Source organism: Carettochelys insculpta, chromosome 26 (genome assembly GCF_033958435.1).
Source record: "Carettochelys insculpta isolate YL-2023 chromosome 26, ASM3395843v1, whole genome shotgun sequence".
In the NCBI taxonomy this organism is placed as follows: domain Eukaryota; kingdom Metazoa; phylum Chordata; order Testudines; family Carettochelyidae; genus Carettochelys; species Carettochelys insculpta.
In genome coordinates this window covers 2,130,894-2,152,515 of record NC_134162.1, presented here as the reverse complement: position 1 = coordinate 2,152,515, position 21,622 = coordinate 2,130,894, and the positions used below count along the sequence as shown (strand labels likewise).

Genomic DNA, 21,622 nt, shown 5'->3' with positions numbered 1-21,622 from the left:
GTGAGCTGCCCATGGCTGGAGCTGGAGGGATTATGGAGGGGGCTGGGCCCCTTGATGTGGGTTGTGATCTCTTGGCAGCTCCTCGGCATCATCCTCTCCCCCCGGGCGAGGGCGGATGGGAAGCTCAAGGGAAAGGCCTCCCCAGGCCCCAGCCACAGGCACTCCCTGGTAGGGACCCCCCGGCAGGCAAACAATGGCCGGTTCTGGCACAGGACCAGGGGCTCACTGCCCTGGGCTTTGGAACAAAGACGCTGCTGAGGGTCCACTGCCAGAGCCTGAGCCCAGAGCCTGAGCCGGGGCAGGGCTGGCGCCCCCCACAGGAGCTGCTCTAGGGGCCAGCCCCATGCTCCCACTCACCCAGGAGCCCAGAGCAGCGGCGGGGGGGTTCAGCTCTCTGGGGACCAGGGAGGGGCTGCGAGGAATGGGGGACCCACGGCAAAGAGGCAGGGGGACTGCTGGGGCATCCGCCAGCCTGGCAGGCTGGGTCCATGGGCACCCCCCGGCAGCGCCCCCGACTCGCATGAGGGTGATGTCGTCCCCCCCGGCAGTGGAAAGCGACACCCCCTGGGCAATGCCCCCCACTCCCATGAGGACACCCCCCGGCAGTGGAAAGTGACAACCCCTGGGCAATGCCCCCACTCCCATGAGGACACCCCCCAGCAGTGGAGAGTGACCCCCCCCCAGGCAATGCCCCCGCTCTCATGAGGACCCCCCCCCGGCAGTGCCCCCACCCCCATGAGGACCCCCCCCGGCAGCGCCCCCAGCTCACGTGAGGGTGATGGTGAAGCGGAAGCGCTGGCGCAGGCCGCGGAAGGTGACGAAGGAGCCGGGGGGGAAGCTGCGGGTGCGCATCTCGCAGAACGGGTGCTCGTAGCCGCCGGCGGGGCAGTCGCAGCGGAAGCCGCCCACCAGCAGGTTGGTGCAGGTGCCTCCGTTCCTGCAGACGCCTGGCGTGCAGCGACCCAAGCGGGCGTTCACCTCGCAGTGCTCCCCTGGGGGCAGGCATGGGGCCAGCACAGCCTCAGAATGGGCCCTGGCCGGCCCTGGGAAGGGCTCAGCACCCGCCCTGGGTTGCCAATCGCCCCGCGCCCCACAGCGCCCGACCCACTGCATGCCCAGCACGGCACCAGCTCCCCACCACGCCGGCTTGGGGTGCTGGCACAGGCACCCGACCCAGCCGAGTGGGTGCCCCCTGCCCCACTCGCAGCTCGGGCCTGGCACCGGGGGCTCAGCCAGCTGCCCACACAGGCCCCGAGGGGAGAGGCTGGCTGGAGCCCTGGGCCTTTGCAGGTTGTGGGGCGGGCGCTGGAAGGGAAGCAGGGCTGTGCCATGCCTGGTGCCTGTGCCCTCGGGCTGCGAGATTATAAAACTGGCTCTTTAACACTCCCCCCCCCAAGCCAGCTCCCTTGGCACAGGGGCCCCGGGCTGTAGCACTGCGTACGGCCCCATATGCCCTCAGCCCCGCCCCGCCCCGCCCCATGCCAGCGCTGGGGGCAGAGAGGGGGCCAGGGAAGGACCTCAGCTCCCCTCGCTGCAGGGCCAGATTTCCCCCAGGCCCTCCCGCCTCCAGGCCTGGCTTCCCTGTCCATGGTGCTGAGCCCCTGCCAGCGCCACGTCCCCCAACTCCCCATGGCAGGGCACAGCCAGGCAGGGCGGGGGGAGGCGAGGCCCCGGGGCGGCGGTGTCCCTGCCAGGGAGCCTGCCCCTCCGCGCCACTGCCAAGAGGGGGCAGATCAGGCCAGGCTGGGGCTCAGGTGCCCAAGGAGCAGTGGCTGTGACCGCAGGCTGGAGCTGTGCCCAGGCAGCCCCACGGGCAGGAGCAGGGGCAGGGGCAGGGAGGGCTGCCCCCCACAGCTCCCGGGGCAGAGACCCCACCCCGCCTAGGCCCTGGGCCGCAGGGGGATGCCCCACAGCCACGTGCCAATAGCCAGGCCTGGGACGGGCCATTGCCCTGGGCTGCAGGCGACAAAGGGGGGTAAAGGAGGCAGGTAGGGAGGGCTAGACAGAAACAGGTGGTGGTGGGGCTGGACAGGGCACAGCCGGGATCGGTCGGACGGGGGGGAGGTACAGTCAAACGGGGCAGGGACAGTTACAGACAGACAGACGGACGGAGCAACAGAGGTTGTTGCTGGGGGTGGGTAGAGAGCCAGACAAGGATGGGCCTAGGGCATGGAGATGGGGGGCAAGGACACATGGGGGGGCAGACAGAGAGACACAGGTGGGGGCAGAGGAAGGCGCCGAATGGAAGGACATACAGGGATGGACATATGGGGGTTGGGAGCAGGAGAGGGCCAGACAGATGGGGGTGCAAACAGAGAACTGGAGGGAGAGAGCGTGGGCAGGAGAGGAACAGCCGGGGGTGTCCCAGGTGCAGGGGAAACAGGGCCTGGCCCAGGCAAAGGGGAGGCAGTGGGTGCGCAGGGCCTGTCCCCAGCAGAGGGTAAGAAGAGGGGATGCAGGGCCCGTCCCAGGCGGGGGAAGGAAGTGGGGTTGCAGGACCCATCCCAGGTGGGGGGAAGGAAGTGGGGCTGCAGGGCCCATCCCAGGTGGGGGGAAGGAAGTGGGGATGCAGGGCCCAGCCCAGGCGGGGGGAGAAAGAAGTGGGGGCGCAGGGCCTGGCCCAGGCAGGGGCAGGAAGTAGGGGAGCAGGCCCGGCCCAGGTGGGGGGAGAAGGAAGTGGGGGTGCAGGGCCCGGCCCAGGCGGGGGAAGGGAGTGGGGGTGCAGGGCCCGACCCAGGCGGGGGAAGAAAGAAGTGGGGGTGCAGGTCCTGGCCCAGGTGGGGGAAGGAAGTGGGGGTGCAGGACCCAGCCCCGGCAGAGGGGAAGGAAGTGGGGGCGCAGGGCGCGGCCCAGGCAGGGGAAGGAAATGGGGGCACAGGCCCGGCACAGGCGGGGGGGGAGAAGGAAGTGGGGGTGCAGGGCCCAGCCCCAGCGGAGGGGAAGGAAATGGGGGCGCAGGCCCTGCCCAGGAGGGGGTAGAAGGAAGTGGGGTTGCAGGGCCCGTCCCAGGTGGGGGGAAGGAAGTGGGGGTGCAGGGCCCAGCCCCAGCGGAGGGGAAGGAAGTGGGGGCACAGGGCCCGGCCCAGGCAGGGGGAGAAGGAAGTGGGGGCGCAGGCCCGGCTCCAGCGGAGGGGAAGGAAATGGGGGCGCAGGCCCTGCCCAGGAGGGGGTAGAAGGAAGTGGGGGCGCAGGCCCGGCCCAGGCAGAGGGTGGAACTGGGAACACAGGGCCCGGGCCCAGCAGGGGGCGCCCCCACTCACCGGTGAAGCCGGCCGGGCACTGGCAGGTGTAGCCGCCCTCCCGGCTGCGGCAGCGGGCGCGGGGGCCGCAGGGGCGGGAGTAGCACAGGTCGAGCTGGCTCTCGCAGTAGTGGCCGGCGAAGCCGGGGGGGCAGCGGCAGCGCAGGCCGCGGACGGGCCGGACGGGCCGGAAGAGGACGGTGCCGGAGGCCAGGAAGGGCGCGGAGCTGTCAAAGCGCAGCACCGCCACGCAGCGCATGTAGTTCTCGCAGGGCTCCCGCAGGCACACGTTGTCGTCGAAGGGCAGCACCCGCTGGGCCGCCAGCCCCGCCAGCACCGAGCGGTTGAGGTAGAGCCGCTCCTGCAGCTCCTCGGCCGGCACGTAGCGCCCGCCCGCCCCCCGCACCGAGAGGCTGACGTTGAGCACCGGGCCGGCCTGGGCCTCGGCGGCGTCCTGGACGTCGAAGAGCAGCACGTGGGGGCGGGGGACCCCCAGCACGGCCGCCACGGCCTGCAGGAAGCGCCCCAGCAGCGGCGAGAGGAACCGCTCGGCCGACATGGCCTCCAGGCGCAGCGTCAGGCTGCTGCTCAGCATCTCGTCCGTCACCACCGTCACCTGCAGCGTGCACTGAGCTGCCACGCTGTGGGCGCCGTCTGCCGAGAGAGAGGGGGGGTGAGCCTCCGCTGGGCGTGGCGGGCCCCCCACGGGCGACACCCCCGCCCGCCCGCTGGGCTCAGCACCACCTGGAGAACGGCGGGGGGGGCCCAGGCTGGAAGGGGAGGGGGTGCAGCAGCCCCAGCTCCATTCGCCTCTCCCCTGGCCTGGGCCCATCCGGGTCCCCGTGTGAGATGAGTTTGCCAGTTCTCAGAAGGCGGGTGTTGTCTTACCGGATTCCTGCTTTCAGCCCCACGCCGGCCGACGGGCCGCGGGCAGCCACAGCCAGCGCGCCCTGCGCCTCCCACAGACCCTCCCACGGCCCGTCGGACGGCAGGGGGCTGAGAGCGGGAATCCGGCAAGACGACACCTGCCCTCTGAGAACCGGCAAACTCGTGTCATGCGGGGACCCTGATGGGGCTGGGAGTGGGGCAACTCCCAGGAGGACCAGACAGCTGGGCCTGAGCCCATCTCTGCTCCATGCAGCACCAGTGTGACTCCAGAGTGAGCCCAGATCCCCATGTCTACATGCAAACGGGGGCAGCCCCATCCTGTGGGGCCCAGACCTCTGGGGAGACCCAAAGAAGCAGGACACAGAACTGCCCCAGCACAAGCCCACTGCCAGCTCCTCTCCTTCCCCTTGGCCAAGCCCCGTTCCAGGCCCAACCCCAGCCTGCTGCCCTCCCCTGAGGACAGAGGGGGAAACCCAGGCCTGGGACCAGCCCCAGGGTTGGGGCGGGAGAAGGCTCCTGCCCCAGAGCTGTGGACAAGGCCAAAGGGAAGTCGGTACTGCCCCCAGCCCCAGGGCCTGGGCCCACCACAGTGCTGTGTCGTACAACGCAGCACAGCCACCCATGGCACCAGCCCCACGCGCCCAGTGTGCCACTCGCTGCCACAGCCCCACCGGGAGGTGCCAGCCACATGTCCTGCCAGCTCAGCCCCCGACCCATGGCAGAGCCCTGGGGCCTGGCCGGCCCCCGACCCACCAAGTGCGAGCACACAGGTTCTGCTTCCAATAGGCCCCAAGTGGGAGGCCGCAGGGGCCAAACGGAGCATGCGGAGCCGCTCCCGCATTGTCAGCTGGAGAAACTGAGGCACCGTGTGGGGATGTGGGTCACCCAGGAAATCAGCACCAACATCCTGATCGAACCTCTAGACTGCACAGCCGCCCTCCTCCCTCCTCCCCCGCCCCCCGTCGGGGGCAGACAACAGCCGCCTCCCAGTCTTCTCAGCCCAGACACAACAACGGGAAGGCACCTTCCATAGGAACGGGGGCTGCGCCCCGATACTCACGTCCACATCCCCCCCAGAGGTGGCTGCAGCCCAGGGGGACCGCAACAGCTAAGCCAGCAACCCCTTCTGGGAGCTGCCTTTCCTCGCGGAAAGACAAAGCAAAACTCCCACAGCACAGGCAGAGGCCAGGCCAGGCCCGGAGCAGCGCGCAGGCAGCAGCCCAGCGCCACATCCACAAGCTGCTCCAAAGCTGAGGCTGCAGAGAGCTGCCCCCCGACTCCCCTCATTCACGGCTGCTGGGCACATTCAGTCCGGGCCTGGCTGTTTCAACATGGGTCAGTTCCACAGATGGGGTAAAGCCTAGCAGCATGTGGGCGGAGCCTGGGGCTGTGAAGGCGGGGCTTACGCTGGGTTGGGTCCAGGCCCCCTACAATCCATGGGTCATGTTTCCAAAGCAGCAAGGAACCAGAGGAAGATGGGATGCTCTAGGGTTGTGACCTACCGGCAGTCAGAGCTGATTGTCCCCAACAGGGCTGCAGCAGAGAATGACCTGGGGGTGGGGGGCGCCTGACCAGTGGGGGCCCCACTCGAGGAATCTCAGCCCCGGCCAGACCTGTCCGTCTGTCCCCGCTGCTGGAATTTCCTCCCTAGCCTCAGGGTCCCCCCGATCCCCCGTGGTTCCCATCTCAGGCACTGCTCCCCCCATCCCTCCCCGCCAGCCTGCAGCAGGCAGCTGCCGGCTCAGCAAACCCAGGGCACTGGGTGCCCAGCACTAAGGGCTCTTGGGCTGGAGTGCAGATACCCCGAATGCCTAAGGTGGGGGCTGACCCCAGCTCGAGAACCCACAGGCACCTTGGCACATCCTGCACCAGGGGCTTCCCCTGGCCTGGAACAGTGGAGCTGCGGGTCGGGACACGGGGGCACCGGCAGAGCTGGTGGGGGGCTGCGGGTCGGGAATGGGGGACACCTGCAGAGCTGGGGGGGCTTGTGATGGAGTGGGGGGTGCATGTGTGAGACTCAGGCTGGATGTGTGAGACAAGCAGAGCAGCTCCCAGCGGCTAAGGATGACCCTGGGGCCATAACCTAGGCTGGCAGGTAACACCTCTGCCCTGAACAAAGAGGAGGGAGGAGCCGAGCTGGGTTTGAACTGGAGGCGGCAGTGAGAAGCTGGGGGAGAGGGAGCTGGAAGGCAGCCAGCCGGGCGAGGGGGAAGCTACACCCCAGAGGGGCACCCCTCGGGCTCCTCTCCCCAGGACGGGTTGGAATGACTGTCTCTGATTGCTGCACTGACTCTTCTGTGAGAAACGGCCTCTGTCGCCTAAGAAACTTCCTGTTCTACCTGCTGAGTGAGAGTCACTCCTGCCTGCGGCCGGGGTGCAGTGCTTGGGGACCCCTGAACTCCATCACAGGGCTGCAGGTCAGGAGTGGGGTCACCAGCAGAGCTGGGGGGGCTGCGGGTCGGGAGTGGGGGCACCAGCAGAGCTGGGGCCTGGCTCTAACAGACCATCCCACCGCAATGTGCACATTTTCCCAGCTCTGTTCATTGTTTGGCAAGGACAATGGCTGCCATGACAACAGGCAGAGCATCTCCCCTCTAGGCTCCGTGAGGCCCAGGCTGGGACCCCCCTGCCACCTCCAGCTGCAGGGCCTGAGGACCCAGGCTGGCACAAGGCCAAGCTGGGGCTCTTCCCCTTGCTCAGGCAGGGGGCAGGCCCTAGGGCACAGCCCGGCTGGCCCTTCGCAGCCCTGCCCCAGGGCCCGGCCCCTGCCTGGCCAGCCCCACACCCTGATCAGGCAGAAGGCCCTTGGGCAAGCTGCTGAGCCCCAGCGAGCTCGTCACATGCGCCCCAGCCTGGCCCTGCCCAGCGAGTCGCCGCGTTGCCTGCCTGGAGCGCCCCCGCAGGTCCCCGTGTGCCCAGCCTGGGCTGTGCCTGTGCCAGGCCCCGCTCGGCCCCCCGCTGCCCAGCCAGACGGGCCCGGCGCAGGCAGGGTGCCCAGCCCCAGCCCTGCCGGTGCCCCCTCCCTGACCCGCAGCCCCTGCCAGCCCGGCCCAGCCCAGCCCTAGGTCCCGCCCTGCCCAGCTGTGCCCAGCCCCCCGGCAAGGGCTGCCCCGGGGTTGCCATGGTGGCGCGAAGGAGCCGAGCGCAGGAGAGGCTTTTGTTCCTGCTGCTCCAGCTCTTTGCTTGGACAAAGGCCCCAGGCTGGGGGGAGAGACATGGCCCTGGCTGGAGGCAGCAGGGGAGGCGCCGTGGGGCTGGTGGGGGGCAGGGGACCCCCCCCGTCCCCCATCTCTGAGGAGTCACAGGGACATCACAGCAGCTGGACATGGGGGGGGGGGCTGAGCCATGGGGGTTGCCATGGAGACAAGGGCTCCATGGTGATGCTGCTGGCATCCCCCTCTCCCCCCAACCAGGGGCAGGGCGATTGCAGAGACCAGCCCCTCCCCCGGCTGCGCCCCCCTCCCCCATCCGGGCCCCTCAGCCAGGCCAGCTCCCCGGCCCAGATCAGGTCTGGTTTGCCCTCAGGACGCCCCCAGCCTGCCCCCCGGCTCCTCCCAGAGACACTGGGTCCCCTGCCCCACCTCTGCCCCCCACCCCCAGTCCAGCTGCCTGGGGCCACCAGGGATCAGCCCTGACTCTGGGGTGGAGCCAAGCTCTGAACAGCCAGTGGGCAGGAGGGGGGCTGTGTGTGGGGTATGGGGGTCCCAGCCAGTCCCCAACCCACCTCCAGATGCCCCCCGCACGGCTGGTCGCCCACCCAGCTCCCCTCCAGCCTGCCCCACGCCAGGGCATTACCTGGAAGGGGGCTCGTCACATTAATGTGGCGGCAGGTTCAAGTGGCTGAGGGGACGACCTGCCGCTCCTCCTGCACAGACAGCAGCTCTGCCCAGCCCCACGGCCACACCCAGCCCCCCGGCCTGCCCCACATCCATACCCAGCCCCACGGCCACACCCAGCCCCTGACCCAGCCCCCCGGCCTGCCCCACATCCACACCCAGCCCCACGGCCACACCCAGCCCCTGACCCAGCCCCCCGGCCTGCCCCACATCCATACCCAGCCCCACGGCCACACCCAGCCCCTGACCCAGCCCCCCGGCCTGCCCCACATCCATACCCAGCCCCACGGCCACACCCAGCTCCTGACCCAGCCCCCCGGCCTGCCCCACATCCATACCCAGCCCCACGGCCACACCCAGCTCCTGACCCAACCCCACAGCCACACCCAGCCTCATAACCACACCCAGCCCCTGACCCAACCCCACAGCCACACCCAGACCCACGGCCAGCCCCACAGCCACACCCAGCCTCATAACCACACCCAGCCCCTGACTCAGCCCCACGGCCACACCCAGCCCCACGGCCACACCCAGCCCCTGACTCAGCCCCATAACCACACCCAGCTCTGACCCAGCCCCACGGCCACACCCAGCCCCACGGCCAGCCCCACATCCATACCCAGCCCCTGACCCAATCCCACAGCCACACCCAGTCTCACAACCACACCCAGCCCCTGACCCAGCCCCACAGCCACACCCAGACCCACGGCCAGCCCCACATCCATACCCAGCCCCACGGCCACACCCAGCCTCATAACCACACCCAGCCCCTGACTCAGCCCCATAACCACACCCAGCTCTGACCCAGCCCCCCGGCCACACCCAGCTCCTGACCCAGCCCCCCGGCCTGCCCCACATCCATACCCAGCCCCACGGCCACACCCAGCCCCTGACCCAACCCCACAGCCACACCCAGCCCCACAGCCACACCCAGCCTCATAACCACACCCAGCCCCTGACTCAGCCCCATAACCACACCCAGCTCTGACCCAGCCCCACAGCCACACCCAGCCCCACGGCCAGCCCCACATCCATACCCAGCCCCTGACCCAATCCCACAGCCACACCCAGTCTCACAACCACACCCAGCCCCTGACCCAACCCCACAGCCACATCCAGCCCCACAGCCAGCCCCACATCCATACCCAGCCCCACGGCCACACCCAGCCCCTGACCCAACCCCACAGCCACACCCAGCCCCATAACCACACCCAGCTCTGACCCAGCCCCATGGCCACACCTAGCCCCATAACCACACCCAGCCCGACTCAGCCCCATAACCACACCCAGCCCTGACCCAGCCCCATGGCCACACCCAGCCCAACCCAGCCCAGCACAGCAAACTCCTTGCCACCTGCACACCCCCCGGGCCCCCCGCCCTGGTGCCTGTGGGGCCATCCCAACCCAACCACAGGCGGCTGGCAACAGGTGCGCTCAGGGCCTCGGCTCTGCCCCTTGTGCAGGTGAACTGAGGGCTGCCCAGCCACCGGTGCCCCTGCTTAGGGCACCGTCCCCAGCCCATGCAGCCAGCAGTTGGGTGGCGGCCCACTCTCAGGCTGGCCCTGCGTCCTGTGCAGGACAGGCCATGGCAGGGACCCCCAAGGGCTGTGAATCACAGCATCAGGGGCCGAGATGTTAGGCAGGAGGGCACCTGCCGTCCCATGGGCTCCATCCCCCCACTGCCTGGACAGGCCCCACCCTGGCTCCCCTGCAACGCCCCCAGGAGGGGGCCGAGCGGGAGGCTGCTCCCTCACTGGGTCTGGCAGCCCCACCGCAGAGCAGGCAGGGGCCAGGTGCGACTGGGCTGAGCACAGGCCCCTGGCAGCAGCTCTGAGCGGGGCCCAGCCACGTGGCTGCTAATCACCAGCCCTCCCCAGCACCCCCTGGCCAGGGCTCAGGTACAGCTGCCCCCAGCCCACACGCAACCCCGGCCAGCACCCCCTCCCTGCTCCAGGCCAGGAGATCCGGGCCAGGGCCTCCGCCGGCAGCCCCTGTACGAAGCAGGTTTGGGCTCAGGCTGTGATTGGAGCCCGTCTGTGCCACGGCCGGCTGGGCTGGGGAGCAGGAGCCGGGCTGGGGGCACAGCCCCGATGGCCAGAACTGCCATGTCGGCAGCTCCCCCAGCCTGGCACTGCGCCCGGCACGGCACGGCCTCCCCTCAGCCAGGCACAGCCACCCCCAGCTGCAGCCCCAGCCCGAGCGAGACGCCAACAAGCACCAGCCCGTGCAGGAGAAGCCTACGCCCACAGCTGGCTCTGCCTGCGAGCCAGCGCACGGGAGGCCTGGCCAGGTACTTACCCACCCCCCAGCCCTGCCCTGCTGGCCAGGCACAGCGCCAGCCACCGGCATGCCAGGCTGGAGAGCTCTGACTCACCCCTACCCCTCCACCCCGCCTGGCCCCCCAGGTGCACGGGGCGCGGCCCTCGGCCCATGCAGATCTCAGCTTCTCTGCTGAGGCTCCCACCCAGGGCTGGGGCAGCAGGGCAGAGACACGCCCGTCTCTCCAGCCCGGACCCCCACGCGCCCGTCCCTCCGGCCCCAGGCACCGCACCCCTGTATCTCCGGCCTGGACCCCCACGCCCCCGTCTCTCCAGCCCTGGGCACCGCGCCCCCTCTCAGCACTGGAGGCCCTGGGGCAGCTGGAAGGGGCCAGTCGCTCAGCCCAGAGCCAGCAAGCGCTGTGGACAAGCAGGCTGGGACAGGCACTGGCCACTCCCGGCCCCAGCTCGGCCACTCCAGCCCCACCCGGCATCAGGCCCTGCCCACCAGAGGGGCACATGGGAGACACTCTGGTGTCTCCGGCTACACTGGGGTGATCACAGTGGGAGCCACAGACCTCGGCCCAGATCCTGTCGCCTCCTGCCCTGGCAGCTCCTGAGCCGCTGTGAGATTGCGCTCCTCCCCAGCACCTGCCACATCCTGCCCTTCCCAGCACCTGCTCCCCGCCCCTCCCTGGGACCCACACTCCCCCCACATCTGCCACTCCCCAAACCACCCCTCCCCTGCCCACCGTCCCTCCCTGGGACCATTCCCCCAGCCCCTGCCATATCCTGCCCCTTCCCCAGAACCTGCCCCGCCCCCACCACACCCCACTCGTCCCAGCTGCCCCCCACCACTCTGCACAGTGATACTCGGGGAGCAAGAAGGGGCGCGGGGGAAGTGGGAGCCAGCGAGCTGGCTGAGGGATTGCCTCTTGCACAGCCACTGCCCCCTGCTTGGCCCCCACCCCATGTCTGCTGCTCACGCCCCCAGCCCCAGGGATGGCCCCGCACCAGGCCAGGACCCAGAGCCCTGCTGCATGGGCCGTACAGAGGGAGCCCTGACCCCCTCAGTGCCGGGCCTGCGGCCATGGCCAGGCCCCTGCTCCCTGCACTGGCCCAGCTGGCATCTCCGGCAGGCTGCCCCAGCCCCCGAGCCCTGCCGGAGGGGAGGGGAGGGGAGGGGAGGGGAGGGGAGGCAGCCCCCCGGACCAGCAGAGACCAGAAGGGTTTGCACTTTGGGTGGTGTCACCCCTGTCCCCCCCCAGCAGCCCCACGACAACACAAGCCCCACGGCAGAGATGCTAGCCGCTCCCAGACTGCCCTGGAGTGGGCCAGCTCTGCCATGGCTCACCGCCCACAGGGAGGGGCCCCGGGCTCTGCCCTGGCAGTGCCAACCTTCACGGTTGGGCCGAAGCCTCAGCGACGTGAAAGGCCCCGCGTCTGAGCCGGCACCTTACCTGAGACGGACACCCGCATGACGGCCTGCAGAGGCCTGTTGGTGTCCAGCGCCCGGCTGAGGCGCAGCTCCCCAGAGCTGCGGTTCAGCAGCAGCAGGCTCAGCTCGTTGCCCTGCTCGAAGCTGTAGGTGAGTGTGTCCGAGACGTCGGGGTCGTGGGCCGGGACGCGGCCGATGGCCCCGCTGGGGAAGCTGTTCGACTGGTTGGTGACGTAGTTGTTGAAGAGGATCTCAAAGTTGCGCAGCACGGGAGGGTTGTCGTTCTGGTCCAGCAGGCGGACGTGCACTGTGGCCCTGCTCACCAGAGGGGCCGACGTGGCCTGGACCACGATGACGTACTCTGCCTTGGCCTCGTAATCCAGGTCCGTCAGCGCCGTGAGCTCCCCGGAGAAGATGTCCAGCTGGAAGACCTCGGGGATGTTGCCCTCCACGATCTGGTACATGACCTGGGCGTTGGTGCCCTCATCCGGGTCGCTGGCCGTGATCCGTGCCACCGCCAGGCCGATGGGGCTGTTCTCCGCCACGAAGACGTCGAACTCATCCCGCTCGAAGACCGGGGGGTTGTCGTTCACATCCAGGACAGTCACCCGGATGCTGACGGGTGTCCGGAGGGCTGGGACGCCCTTGTCCACAGCGAAGGCTTGGAGCTCGTAGAGTGGGACATTCTCCCGGTCCAGCCGGCGCAGAGTCCGGACGATGCCGGAGGTAGATTCGATTATGAAGTCCCCGTCCCCATCATCCCCGCCCTGGAAGGTGTAGAACACCCTCCCGTTGAGCCCCGAGTCCTGGTCGGTGGCAGAGACCTGCAGGACACTGGTGAAGGCTGGGACGTCCTCGTAGACAGAGCCCTGGTAGGTGTCCCGCAGGAACTGGGGTGCGTTGTCGTTCACGTCGCTGACCAGGATTTCCAAGTAGGTCGTGTCCGATTTCTGGGGGATGCCGTTGTCCCGGGCTGTGACGGCCAGCGTGTAGGACACCTGGTCCTCGTAGTCCAGCTCCAGCTGGGTGGTGACTGCGCCTGTGTCCACGTCGATGCGGAACTGAGGGATGCTGTCCTCCATGAAGTAGGAGATGCGGGCGTTCTCCCCCGTGTCCTCGTCTGTGGCACCGATAAGCACCACCGTGGTGCCCACCGGCCGGTCCTCGTTGACATTGACGGTGTAATGGGAGCTCTGGAAGACCGGCCGGTGAGTGTTGGCATCCGTCACGTTGACCAACACCTGGGCCGTGTCGAGCCGGGTGCCGTCCGAGGCCGTGACAGTCAGCAGATACTGCCGCTCCAGCTTGTAGTCCAGTGGCAGTGCCAGGGTTATAAGGCCACCGCCACTCTGGCTGGTGATGGAGAAGCGGTTGCGGGTGTTGCCATTGGCTATCTGGTAGGTGATGATGCTGTTGGCGTCTTGGTCGATAGCAGAGACCGTGAGGACGCTGGTGCCCACAGCGGCATCCTCATTCAGCCGCACATAGTACTCCTTCCGGGCGAACTCGGGGTTGTTGTCATTCACGTCCAGCACGGTGATGCTGACACTGGCCGAGGCGGCCATCGGGGGGCTGCCATGGTCCCGGGCCTCCACGCTGAAGCTGTAGAACTCCACCGTCTCCCGGTCCAGCTCCGAGGCTACCACAATCCAGCCAGTGCTGTTGCTGATGGCAAAGGGGCAGCTGGGCCCCGCCTCCAGCAGGGCATACGCCAGCTGGGCGTTGGCCCCGGAGTCGGCATCGATGGCCTGCACGTGGAGAACCGAGTAGCCGAGGGGCACGTTCTCCAGCACCGTGGCCTGGAAGGGGGTGCTGACAAAGATGGGGGCGTTGTCGTTGACGTCCAGGACCTGGATGGTCACGAGCCCACTGATGTTGGACAGGGGCGGCCGCCCCCCGTCCTGGGCCCGGATCCGGAGCGTGTGCTCCTTGCTCAGCTCATAGTCCAGCTGGCTGAGCAGATCGATGCTGCCTGTCTGGGCGTCCAAGTAGAACTGGCCCCGGCCGTTCCCACTCAGGATGCTGTAGTGCACCATGGCGTTGCTGCCCCGGTCCTGGTCCGTGGCCGTCACCCGCAGCACGTGGGAGCCAGCAGCCACATCCTCAGGCACCTGGGCCATGTAGCGCTTGGCACTGAACTGCGGCGCGTTGTCATTGTCGTCCTCCACGGCAATGTGCACCGTCGCCGTGGCACTGCGGGGCCCCGGGTCCTGGCCCTGGTCGCTGGCCTCCACCAGCAGCTGGTAGGACTCCAGAGCCTCCCGGTCCACCAGCCCCGTGGTGCGGATGACGCCGGAGCGCGGGTCTATCTCAAAGGCCGCGTTGGCCCCGTGGCCATTGAGGAAGCGGTAGAGGATGTTGGCGTTGGCGCTGGCGTCCCCGTCGGTGGCCCTGACCGTCAGCACCTCGTAGCCAACCTCCAGGTTCTCCCGCACGCTCTCCTTGTACTCCTCCTGCTCGAAGACGGGTGCGTGGTCGTTGGTGTCGCTCACCAGGATGGTGAGCGTGGCCAGGGCCGTGCGCCGGGGGCTGCCGTGGTCCACAGCTGTCACCCGGAAGACGTGGCTGCTCTTGGTCTCACGGTCCAGCTCCTCGGCCGTGCTCACAGCCCCGCTCTGCGAGTCCATGGTGAAGCAGGCGTTGGAGCGGCTGTCAAAGAGGGCATCCATGGAGTAGTGCAGCCGGCCGGCCTCGCCCTCGTCGGCGTCCACCGCCTGCAGCAGGATCACCGGCGTGCCGGCCGGCCGGTTCTCCGCCACCGACACCTGGTAGGTGGGCGGCTGGAACTGGGGACTGGTGTTGACGTTCCGTTTCCTCCGGCTGCTCCCCCGACCCAGGGCCCCCTCCAGCCCCACAAGCAGCTTCTCCAGCTCCACCTGCTCTCGGGGGAAGCTCAGCCCCACGCTCCAGCTGACAGAGACCCTCTTCTGCCCCGGCTCCCCCCTGCACCCCTGGCAGAGGAGCTCCAAGTGCACCAGGTGCCCTGACCGGAGACACAAAGGCCGGCCAGGGAGGCTCAGCGCCCTCTGGGCTGGGGGCAAGAGGCTCCCCCTGGCACCCCGCACCCTGCACTGCAGCTCACAGTCTCCCCAAGCCGCTGCGGGGGGCAGGGGGATGCGGGAACTAGGCTCCAGGCAGAGTGCCTGGCTCCTCCTGCCCCCCGGAGCCTGGGGAAGCAGCAGCCGGCTCAGCAGCCTCCTCTCGCCAGCAGCGCCGCAGCCCTGCCCAGCCAAGTGCGCCCAGAGGCCGGCTGCACCCGCCGGGCAGAGCCACAGGGCACGCGGGGCGCAGGGTGGCTGTGGCCAGGCCCCATCCTGCAGCATCAGCCGCTTCCCAGCCAGCGGCCCCGGAACGCAGGGCCCCTGGGGCCCGGGCGCAGCCCCTTCCAGCCGGGGCACCCCCAGGGCCAGCAGCAGGAGCAGAGCGTGGCTGGGGCGGCAGCAACAGCTGCCCATCTCCCGCCCACCGGGGTCAGAGGTGGCTCTGCCTGGCCCTGCTGCGCCTCATGCCTGGGGGGAACGGTCCGGGGGTCCCACCCGGCTCCCTGCTCCCCTCAGCTCCCTCCCGGCCCCCGCGGCTCCCTGCTCCCACCCCAGACCCTCCCGGCTCCCCGCAGCCCCCGGCTCCCCCTTGTCCCCGCAGGTGGCCGCTGCGCTGCGCGCTGCTGCGCTCCCTGCCCGGCTTCTGCGGCGGCGGCTCGCGGGCGGCTCATTACCATAGACCTGCTCTGCGCAGCCCGGCGGCCCTTAAAGGAGCCACGGCAGCGTCGCCACCGCCGGGGGCCCACGAGGGCTGGCGGGACGGGGCAGCTCCGAGCGCAGCTGGGGCGGGGAAGGACGCGGGGCGCCGGGACTCCGGGCTCCTCTCCCAGCCCCGCCGCTCCGGCCTGGGACCAGGGCCTGGCGCCCCGCGGGGGCTGCGCTCGCCCCGGCCGAGGACGGCTCGGGGGGTCCGGCCGGGCGGGAGAGTGGGGGGCCGGCCAGGCGCTACCTCGGGAGAGCCGCCCCCCGCCACGCAGCGCCCCGGGCCGGGCTCAGGGCGGAGGCGGCGCGGAGCCCACGTGCCAAAGAGCCGAGTTCGAGAAACACCCGCCGCGCAGCGCTTCTCGGGTCAGGCTGTTGCGTGCGCACAGCCTTGTGCGTGCGTGTGTGTGCGCGTTTGTGCGGTCCCGAGGGGTGTGTGTGTGTGCACAGCCCAGTGTGCATGTGCACAGCCCTGTGTGCGTGGGAGTGTGCGCGTCTGTGCACAGTCCCGAGGGGGGGGTGCGCGCGTGTGCACAGCCCTGTGTGCGTGGGAGTGTGCGCGTGTGCGTGTACACAGTCCCGAGGGGAGTGTGTTTGTGCAGTTTCGGGGGGGGGGGTTGTGAGCACAGCCCTGTGCGTGTTTGTGCACAGCCCCGGGGCGTGTGTGCGCTGCACGGCCACGGCCCCAGTCGGGGGATCGAGGCCGGGAACGGGCCGGGCCCTCCGCAGCCCCGGGAGCCGCGCGCCGCTGGGCCGGGGCCGCCGGATTTATACGGGGGGTAGCTGGGCCCCGCGGGTGACTCCGGCGTTGCCCCGGGGCGGGGGAGGCGCGCGCAGCTCCGCGGGGACGCGCACGGGGATGCGGGGCCCGGCCGGGCTGCACCTGCGCAGGGGCGGGCGGGAGCGGCGCCCTCTTAAAAGGGCGATGCCAGGAAGAGCGGCCCGCCTGGGCCGAGCAGTGTGAGGGGCAGCGGGGCCCAGGCTGGGGCGTCCCCCAGTGCCTGGCGCAGCCCGGGGAGCGCCAGGGGCAGCCCGGGGCCGGCAGCCAGCGGCAGAGCCCCCCGGAGACCGACGTGTTACCAGCCACAGCCCGCAGCCGCTGCTTGCAATGGGTTGTGCCGAGTCTCTGTTAGCCGGGTACAGTACAGGGCCTATGACACACAGACTCGCGTTCTGTAGCAGGCGCGAGGTGGCCTGACCCCAACCAGGCCATTGGTGGTAACAGCTCGGGCAGATGCTCCCGCCTGGCGTCTCATGCTGCAGAGAGAAGCATGTCTGTCCTCCCACACCCCCTATTTTGTGTCCCCTCTAGGGCCAGGCTAAGGGGGGACCCTCCACTCCCATGCTGAGAGCCTTGCAGGCCCCGGTCCCGCCCTCTGGGCAGCAGAGCAGAGCTGCTGGCAGGGTAACATCCAGCAGCAGCATGAGGGGAGCTCAGGAGAGACCCGGGGTAACGCAGACCTTCCTGAGCTGACGTTGCCAAGGGCCCCCCCTGCCAACTGGGCCAGCTCACTTCCGAGCCACACCCTGGGCCCATGGGCTGCCTCAGTCCTTTGTCTCTGGGTGGGAGAGGCAGTGGCATGCACAGACTGGGGGGTGTCTGCACCTGTGGGAATTGGGGGTGGGGGGCTGCCAAGGGCCCAGGCCAGCTCCACTGTGGGGTGATGCACAGACCGACGTCCCTTGGCTGCCTTGGGAAGTGACCAAGCCTGGCTCACAGCAGCCCAGCATGTGGCTCCACGCCAGCGAGTGATGCAGCCAGGCCGACCCAGTCCTGGCCCCACCGGCTGCCAGAGCAGGGGAGGGAGGTGGACCTCAGACCTGGGCAGGCCTGCATGTTGGCTGGTTCTTGTGTCACGGGAGTTCTCTGGGCCCTCGCTTGGCAGTGCCGAGGAGTGGGTGTAACCCACGTCCCTGGGTGTGGGTCACTGTCCCATGCAGTGGGACCTAGACCACGTCCCAGGGAAAGAGTAAGTGTCCTCTACAGCCTCAGCTGGGAGCCAGCCGGCCTTCAGCCCACACTGCAGAGGTGCCTCCACTAAGTCCACAGTTCAGGTCTGGCTGTGGGCACTCACACAGGGTCAAGGGAGTCCCCTGCAGTGGGCAGCACAGCAGAGTGGGACCCACGACCCCGGGTCTGGCGCTGGATCCATGGGGCTTGGCACTGTGCAAACCCAGGACAAGCCAGGCCCTGGGGAGCTGGGCTTAGGCCCTCTTGTGCCAGGGGCTGTACAGGCACAGAGCTGTGCCCATCCCCAGCCGGCGTGGGGAGGGCAGCAAAGGGCTGAGCGCTGCTGGCAGTGGTTTTGCTACAGCGCATGAGAGCTGCTCGGTGGGCAGGAGCCGCTGCAGCCGACAAACCAAACCTGCGCGGGGGGCTGGTATTTTGTGGCCAAAAGCACCAACAAACCGCGGTCGCGCAGGGCGGTGGGGGCGCAGCTGCGCTGAAAGCTGCATCGTGCTCACGCTCTAACAGCGCACAGGGGCGTGAGGCCCAGGGCATCCCCCACAGTGCCCCAGGCAGAGGGTCCTGGCACCCCCCCTCTGTACCACAGGCCTTGGCCTGCCTCCATGACCCCCCTCCCCAACCAACTGGGCCAGGCTTACCTGGGGCAGAGGGTGTTGGCGGCAGGGGGTACCTACCAGGCCCTGCTCCACCCCACTGCACTGTGCCCTCCAGCCACTGAGCCCCACTTCTCTGGGGTCGTGGGGACCAGAAGCCACTTCTGCTGCCATGGAGAAATGGGGCACAGCCGGCCAGGAAGGTGCAGCAGGCTGGTGCTGTGTGCTGAGTATAGGGGGGTGACCCCCTGCCCCGTGTAACCCCCCCCGCCCCACCCATAGGACACCTGGGGTGGCTACCTCACCTTGACCTGATGGCTCCATAAGCCTCAGCCCCCTCATCACTGTCATTGCCCCCGGGAGCCCGGGCCAGCGGGCGTGATGGGCAAAGAGGTGGGGTGGGCTGGGCAAACCCTCAAGGTCCAAGTGCATTCCCAGAGTCTCTGGTTTGGAGCACCCAGCCTGGGAATTGCTGCTCCCAGCCCCCGGGGATGTTCCTGCCGCAACTGTGCTCAGCCATGCCGGGAGAGTGCAAGCCCAGCCTCGTCCAGCCAGCACCTCGCCCCAGAGCACCCAGGCAGCCGGCGACTCCCTCGCGCTTTTCATCAGAACATGGCTGGCCCTCAGAGTACTCAGCCCAATCCTCCCCACCGCCAGGAACGGTCCCTCTGTCTTCTCCATCCATCGCCGCATCAATGTGTGGAATGACTTTTTCGATGTGCACCGAGGCCTGGAAAGCATGCACCACCCAGAGAAACAAACCTGCGGGCGCTCTGCTGAGCAGCTGGGTGGCACCTGAAGTTTTCCTGAGGGGGCTGCCCAGGTGCCCAGAATACAGGGACCACGCGTGAGACACAGACAGCTTTGCAGAGCTGTCAGGTGTCTCTGCTACAATCCAAAGCCGCGCTGGCTGCGTTAGGCGTGTGCGGGTTGAGCCAAAGGGCTGTTTCCAGGCCACGATGCTCTGTTGCCGGAGGGATGCTGGTGGGTGCCAGTCTCAGCCCTGAGCAGGGCCCAGAGTAACTACAGGCTGAACACCCAGGCAGGGCAGTGTGGGCGGCTGGGCTCAGCACTAAGCCCAGGGATGGAGGGGATCAGAGCCCCCCGGTCGCTCAGCACAAGGCACCAACTGCTCCTGCTCTGTGGCCTGGGCTATGCTGGAGTTGGTCCCTGCAGGCTCTCAGAGCCCCATGGCACTGTTACCCCAGGAAGGGGGATGACCCTGGCTACCTGCTGGCAAACATGGCCTGGAGCACGGTCAGCACAGGCGCTTAGCCTAGGCACTTTCTTGGCTCCTCCTTGCCAGGCCCTGGGCACCCACAGCCAGCTTCAGTGCCCTGCTCCCCGCCCAGGCAGAGAGCTGGCGGGGGGGGGGGGGCTTGCGACGGCTGGCGGCAGGTCTGTGAGTGCCTGGGGGGCTGTGTGGCCGCATGGGTGTCCCCCAACCAAGAGAGCAGGGCTGGGCTTTCCATTTTGGTTTTGTTCTTATGCTGCCTGGAGCAGCTGTTGTGTGCAGCCCCCCCCACCGTCACTGGGGCTGGGGGATTTCCAGGCTGGGTGGGCTGGGGCTGGATTAGGGGGCAGCCGCTGGCACTGCAGAAGCACCTTCCCGGGGGAATTTGCCAGCTTATCTGCCCAAGTGCCCACTGGCTGCTACAGGCCTGGCTTGGCCCCACGTCGAGCCCCCAACGCTCCCTTCCCCCCGCGCCAGGAATGAGAGTTCCCAGCCCCTTCTGAATGAGGCTGAGTGGCTGGGAGCTGCCCCCTTTGTCTGCCTGCACTGGGGCATTGTCCTGGGCTGGGGAGCAGAGCCAGGCCCTTGCCGGGCCGGGGAAGAGGGCGGGAGCTGGGCTCCCCCCAGCTGCTCTTTCATGTGCAAAACACTTGGCCAGATTTTCTTTTCTTTTGTTTTGCAGCTCTGGGTAGAGTTAAGGAGCAAAAGGCCCAGCGATGAGCTTGGGCGTTTAACGAGCTGCACAGGGAACCCGCTGTGATCTTACTGGGTTTTCAAACGAACGTGAAAACCACGATTGTAGCTACCTTCTGCATTTGCACCATATTCTGTGCCAAGTGAGGCGTCTAATGACCGCCGGTGATTTCCTGAATCTGTTTCTGCTGCTTGCATGTCTGTCCCCCTTTGTGCGTGAAGCTGTAAGTGTTGGCTCTGGGCTCGTAGCTAAAGTGGGGACACAAGAGGAGGTGGAACGCCCAGCCAAGTAAAGCAGAATGGGTTCTAATCCACATCCCAGAAGTGGTGCTGAGGCTGGTCGTCTGACCCCGCAGGCAATGGCAGAACGCCTCTGTGACATGCCTGGATCTTCAGAATAATTCTGAAATCGTTTCTGTGACCGTTGTATTAAGTTGGCAGAGAACCTTGTGCCAGCTGGGCCAAGCGAGGTGTCTAATGAAAGCTGGTGATGCCCTGGAACCATCTATGCTCCTTGTATATCTGTGCCTTGTTTGTGAAGTTATGGAGATTGGCTTTATACCTGAACTAGAATGTTTCAGTGCTGCGATTCACCATAGGAGGTGTGATCCCCTCCCCAGTCAAGCGACATTGGCTAAACAAAGGAACAGATGCCCAGATGTTGATTCCGCATCTTATGGAAACGGACGGGATGTGCTGGCTGACTCAGCAATCAGTGGCAGGGTTACATAGCAGCCCCCCTGGGCAGGTGATACTCCAGTACCTATGGAAGAAGACAGGAATTTTTCCCTCCACGTGGCAAGCTATAAGATGGCCCCGCCAATGATCATCTTTACTCCTTCAGTCCTCATGAACTAAGCCTGTGTGGACTCAGGGGCCCATCCCTCAGAGGATGTGTTTTCAGAGACTCTCAAGAAATCAATCAGCGAGGTGGCCCTGTTCGTCTGTATCTTCAACAACAAGAAGTCCTGTGGCACCTTAGAGATATCTGTTTGTCTGTAAGACGAACAGATATCTCTAAGGTGCCACAGGACTTCTTCTTGTTCTTGAAGATACAGACGAACATGGCCACCTCTCTGATATTTTGGAGCATAAGCTTTCGTGGGCAACGACTTGCTTCGTCAGATGCATGAGTCATACATCATCAGCTGTATCCTGCATCATGAGCTGTAACTGATGTATGTAATGTACCATTTTAACGTTTTTCTCTCTCACCCTTTACTTTTTTTTTCTCTTTCCTTTTTTTAAAATAAACCTGTAGCTTTCAGGTGCTAAAGGGTCAGCCCAGCGTGCTGTTTAGGGTAAGATCCAAGTAGGTATTGACTTGGGGATGTGGCTGGACCCTTTGGGGGCTGGAGGGATCTGTGTGGATTTGGTGAAATAGATTTCCAGAACCTCTCACCTGAGTAGGAGGGTGACTGGTTCAGGGATTGGGAGCAGCTGGAGAATCTGTATGTTTGCATGGGGAGCTTCTGGCTGGGTGGAGGGGCTGGCACAGGGACTTTTGGGGCTGGCATGGTTCCTTACTGAGAAGGAAATCCCAGCCCGGGCTGTAAGTGGCCTGGTTTTAGGCAACTTGCACAGGGTTGGTTCCCTCAGCTGTGGCCAGAGTTGCTTGTAATATTACAGCCTCAAAGAGGGACAGACAGGTTACCGGATCAGGTGGCTCCCCACTGTGTACATGACCACAAGCCAGGGCAACCCTACCTCCCTGTCCCAAATATGGGATAG

General features: G+C 67.3%; 1 protein-coding gene across 2 annotated transcripts in view; it reads right to left on the bottom strand.

Annotated features, from left to right (window-relative positions):
• CELSR2 (cadherin EGF LAG seven-pass G-type receptor 2) overlaps window positions 1-15,183 on the bottom strand; it is a 48,654-nt gene extending 33,471 nt beyond the window's left edge. The window contains exons 1-3 of one of the 2 annotated variants that reach the window (XM_074977584.1): window positions 11,682-15,183; window positions 3,261-3,893; window positions 770-992 (exon numbers count right to left, since the gene is read on the bottom strand). In XM_074977584.1, the coding sequence (XP_074833685.1) occupies window positions 770-992; window positions 3,261-3,893; window positions 11,682-15,114 (4,289 nt within the window). In that variant the 5' untranslated portion in view covers window positions 15,115-15,183. The remainder of the gene's footprint in view (window positions 1-769; window positions 993-3,260; window positions 3,894-11,681) is intronic. The other variant, XM_074977585.1, reaches the window with a different exon arrangement.
• Between the last annotated feature and the right edge of the window lie 6,439 nt (window positions 15,184-21,622).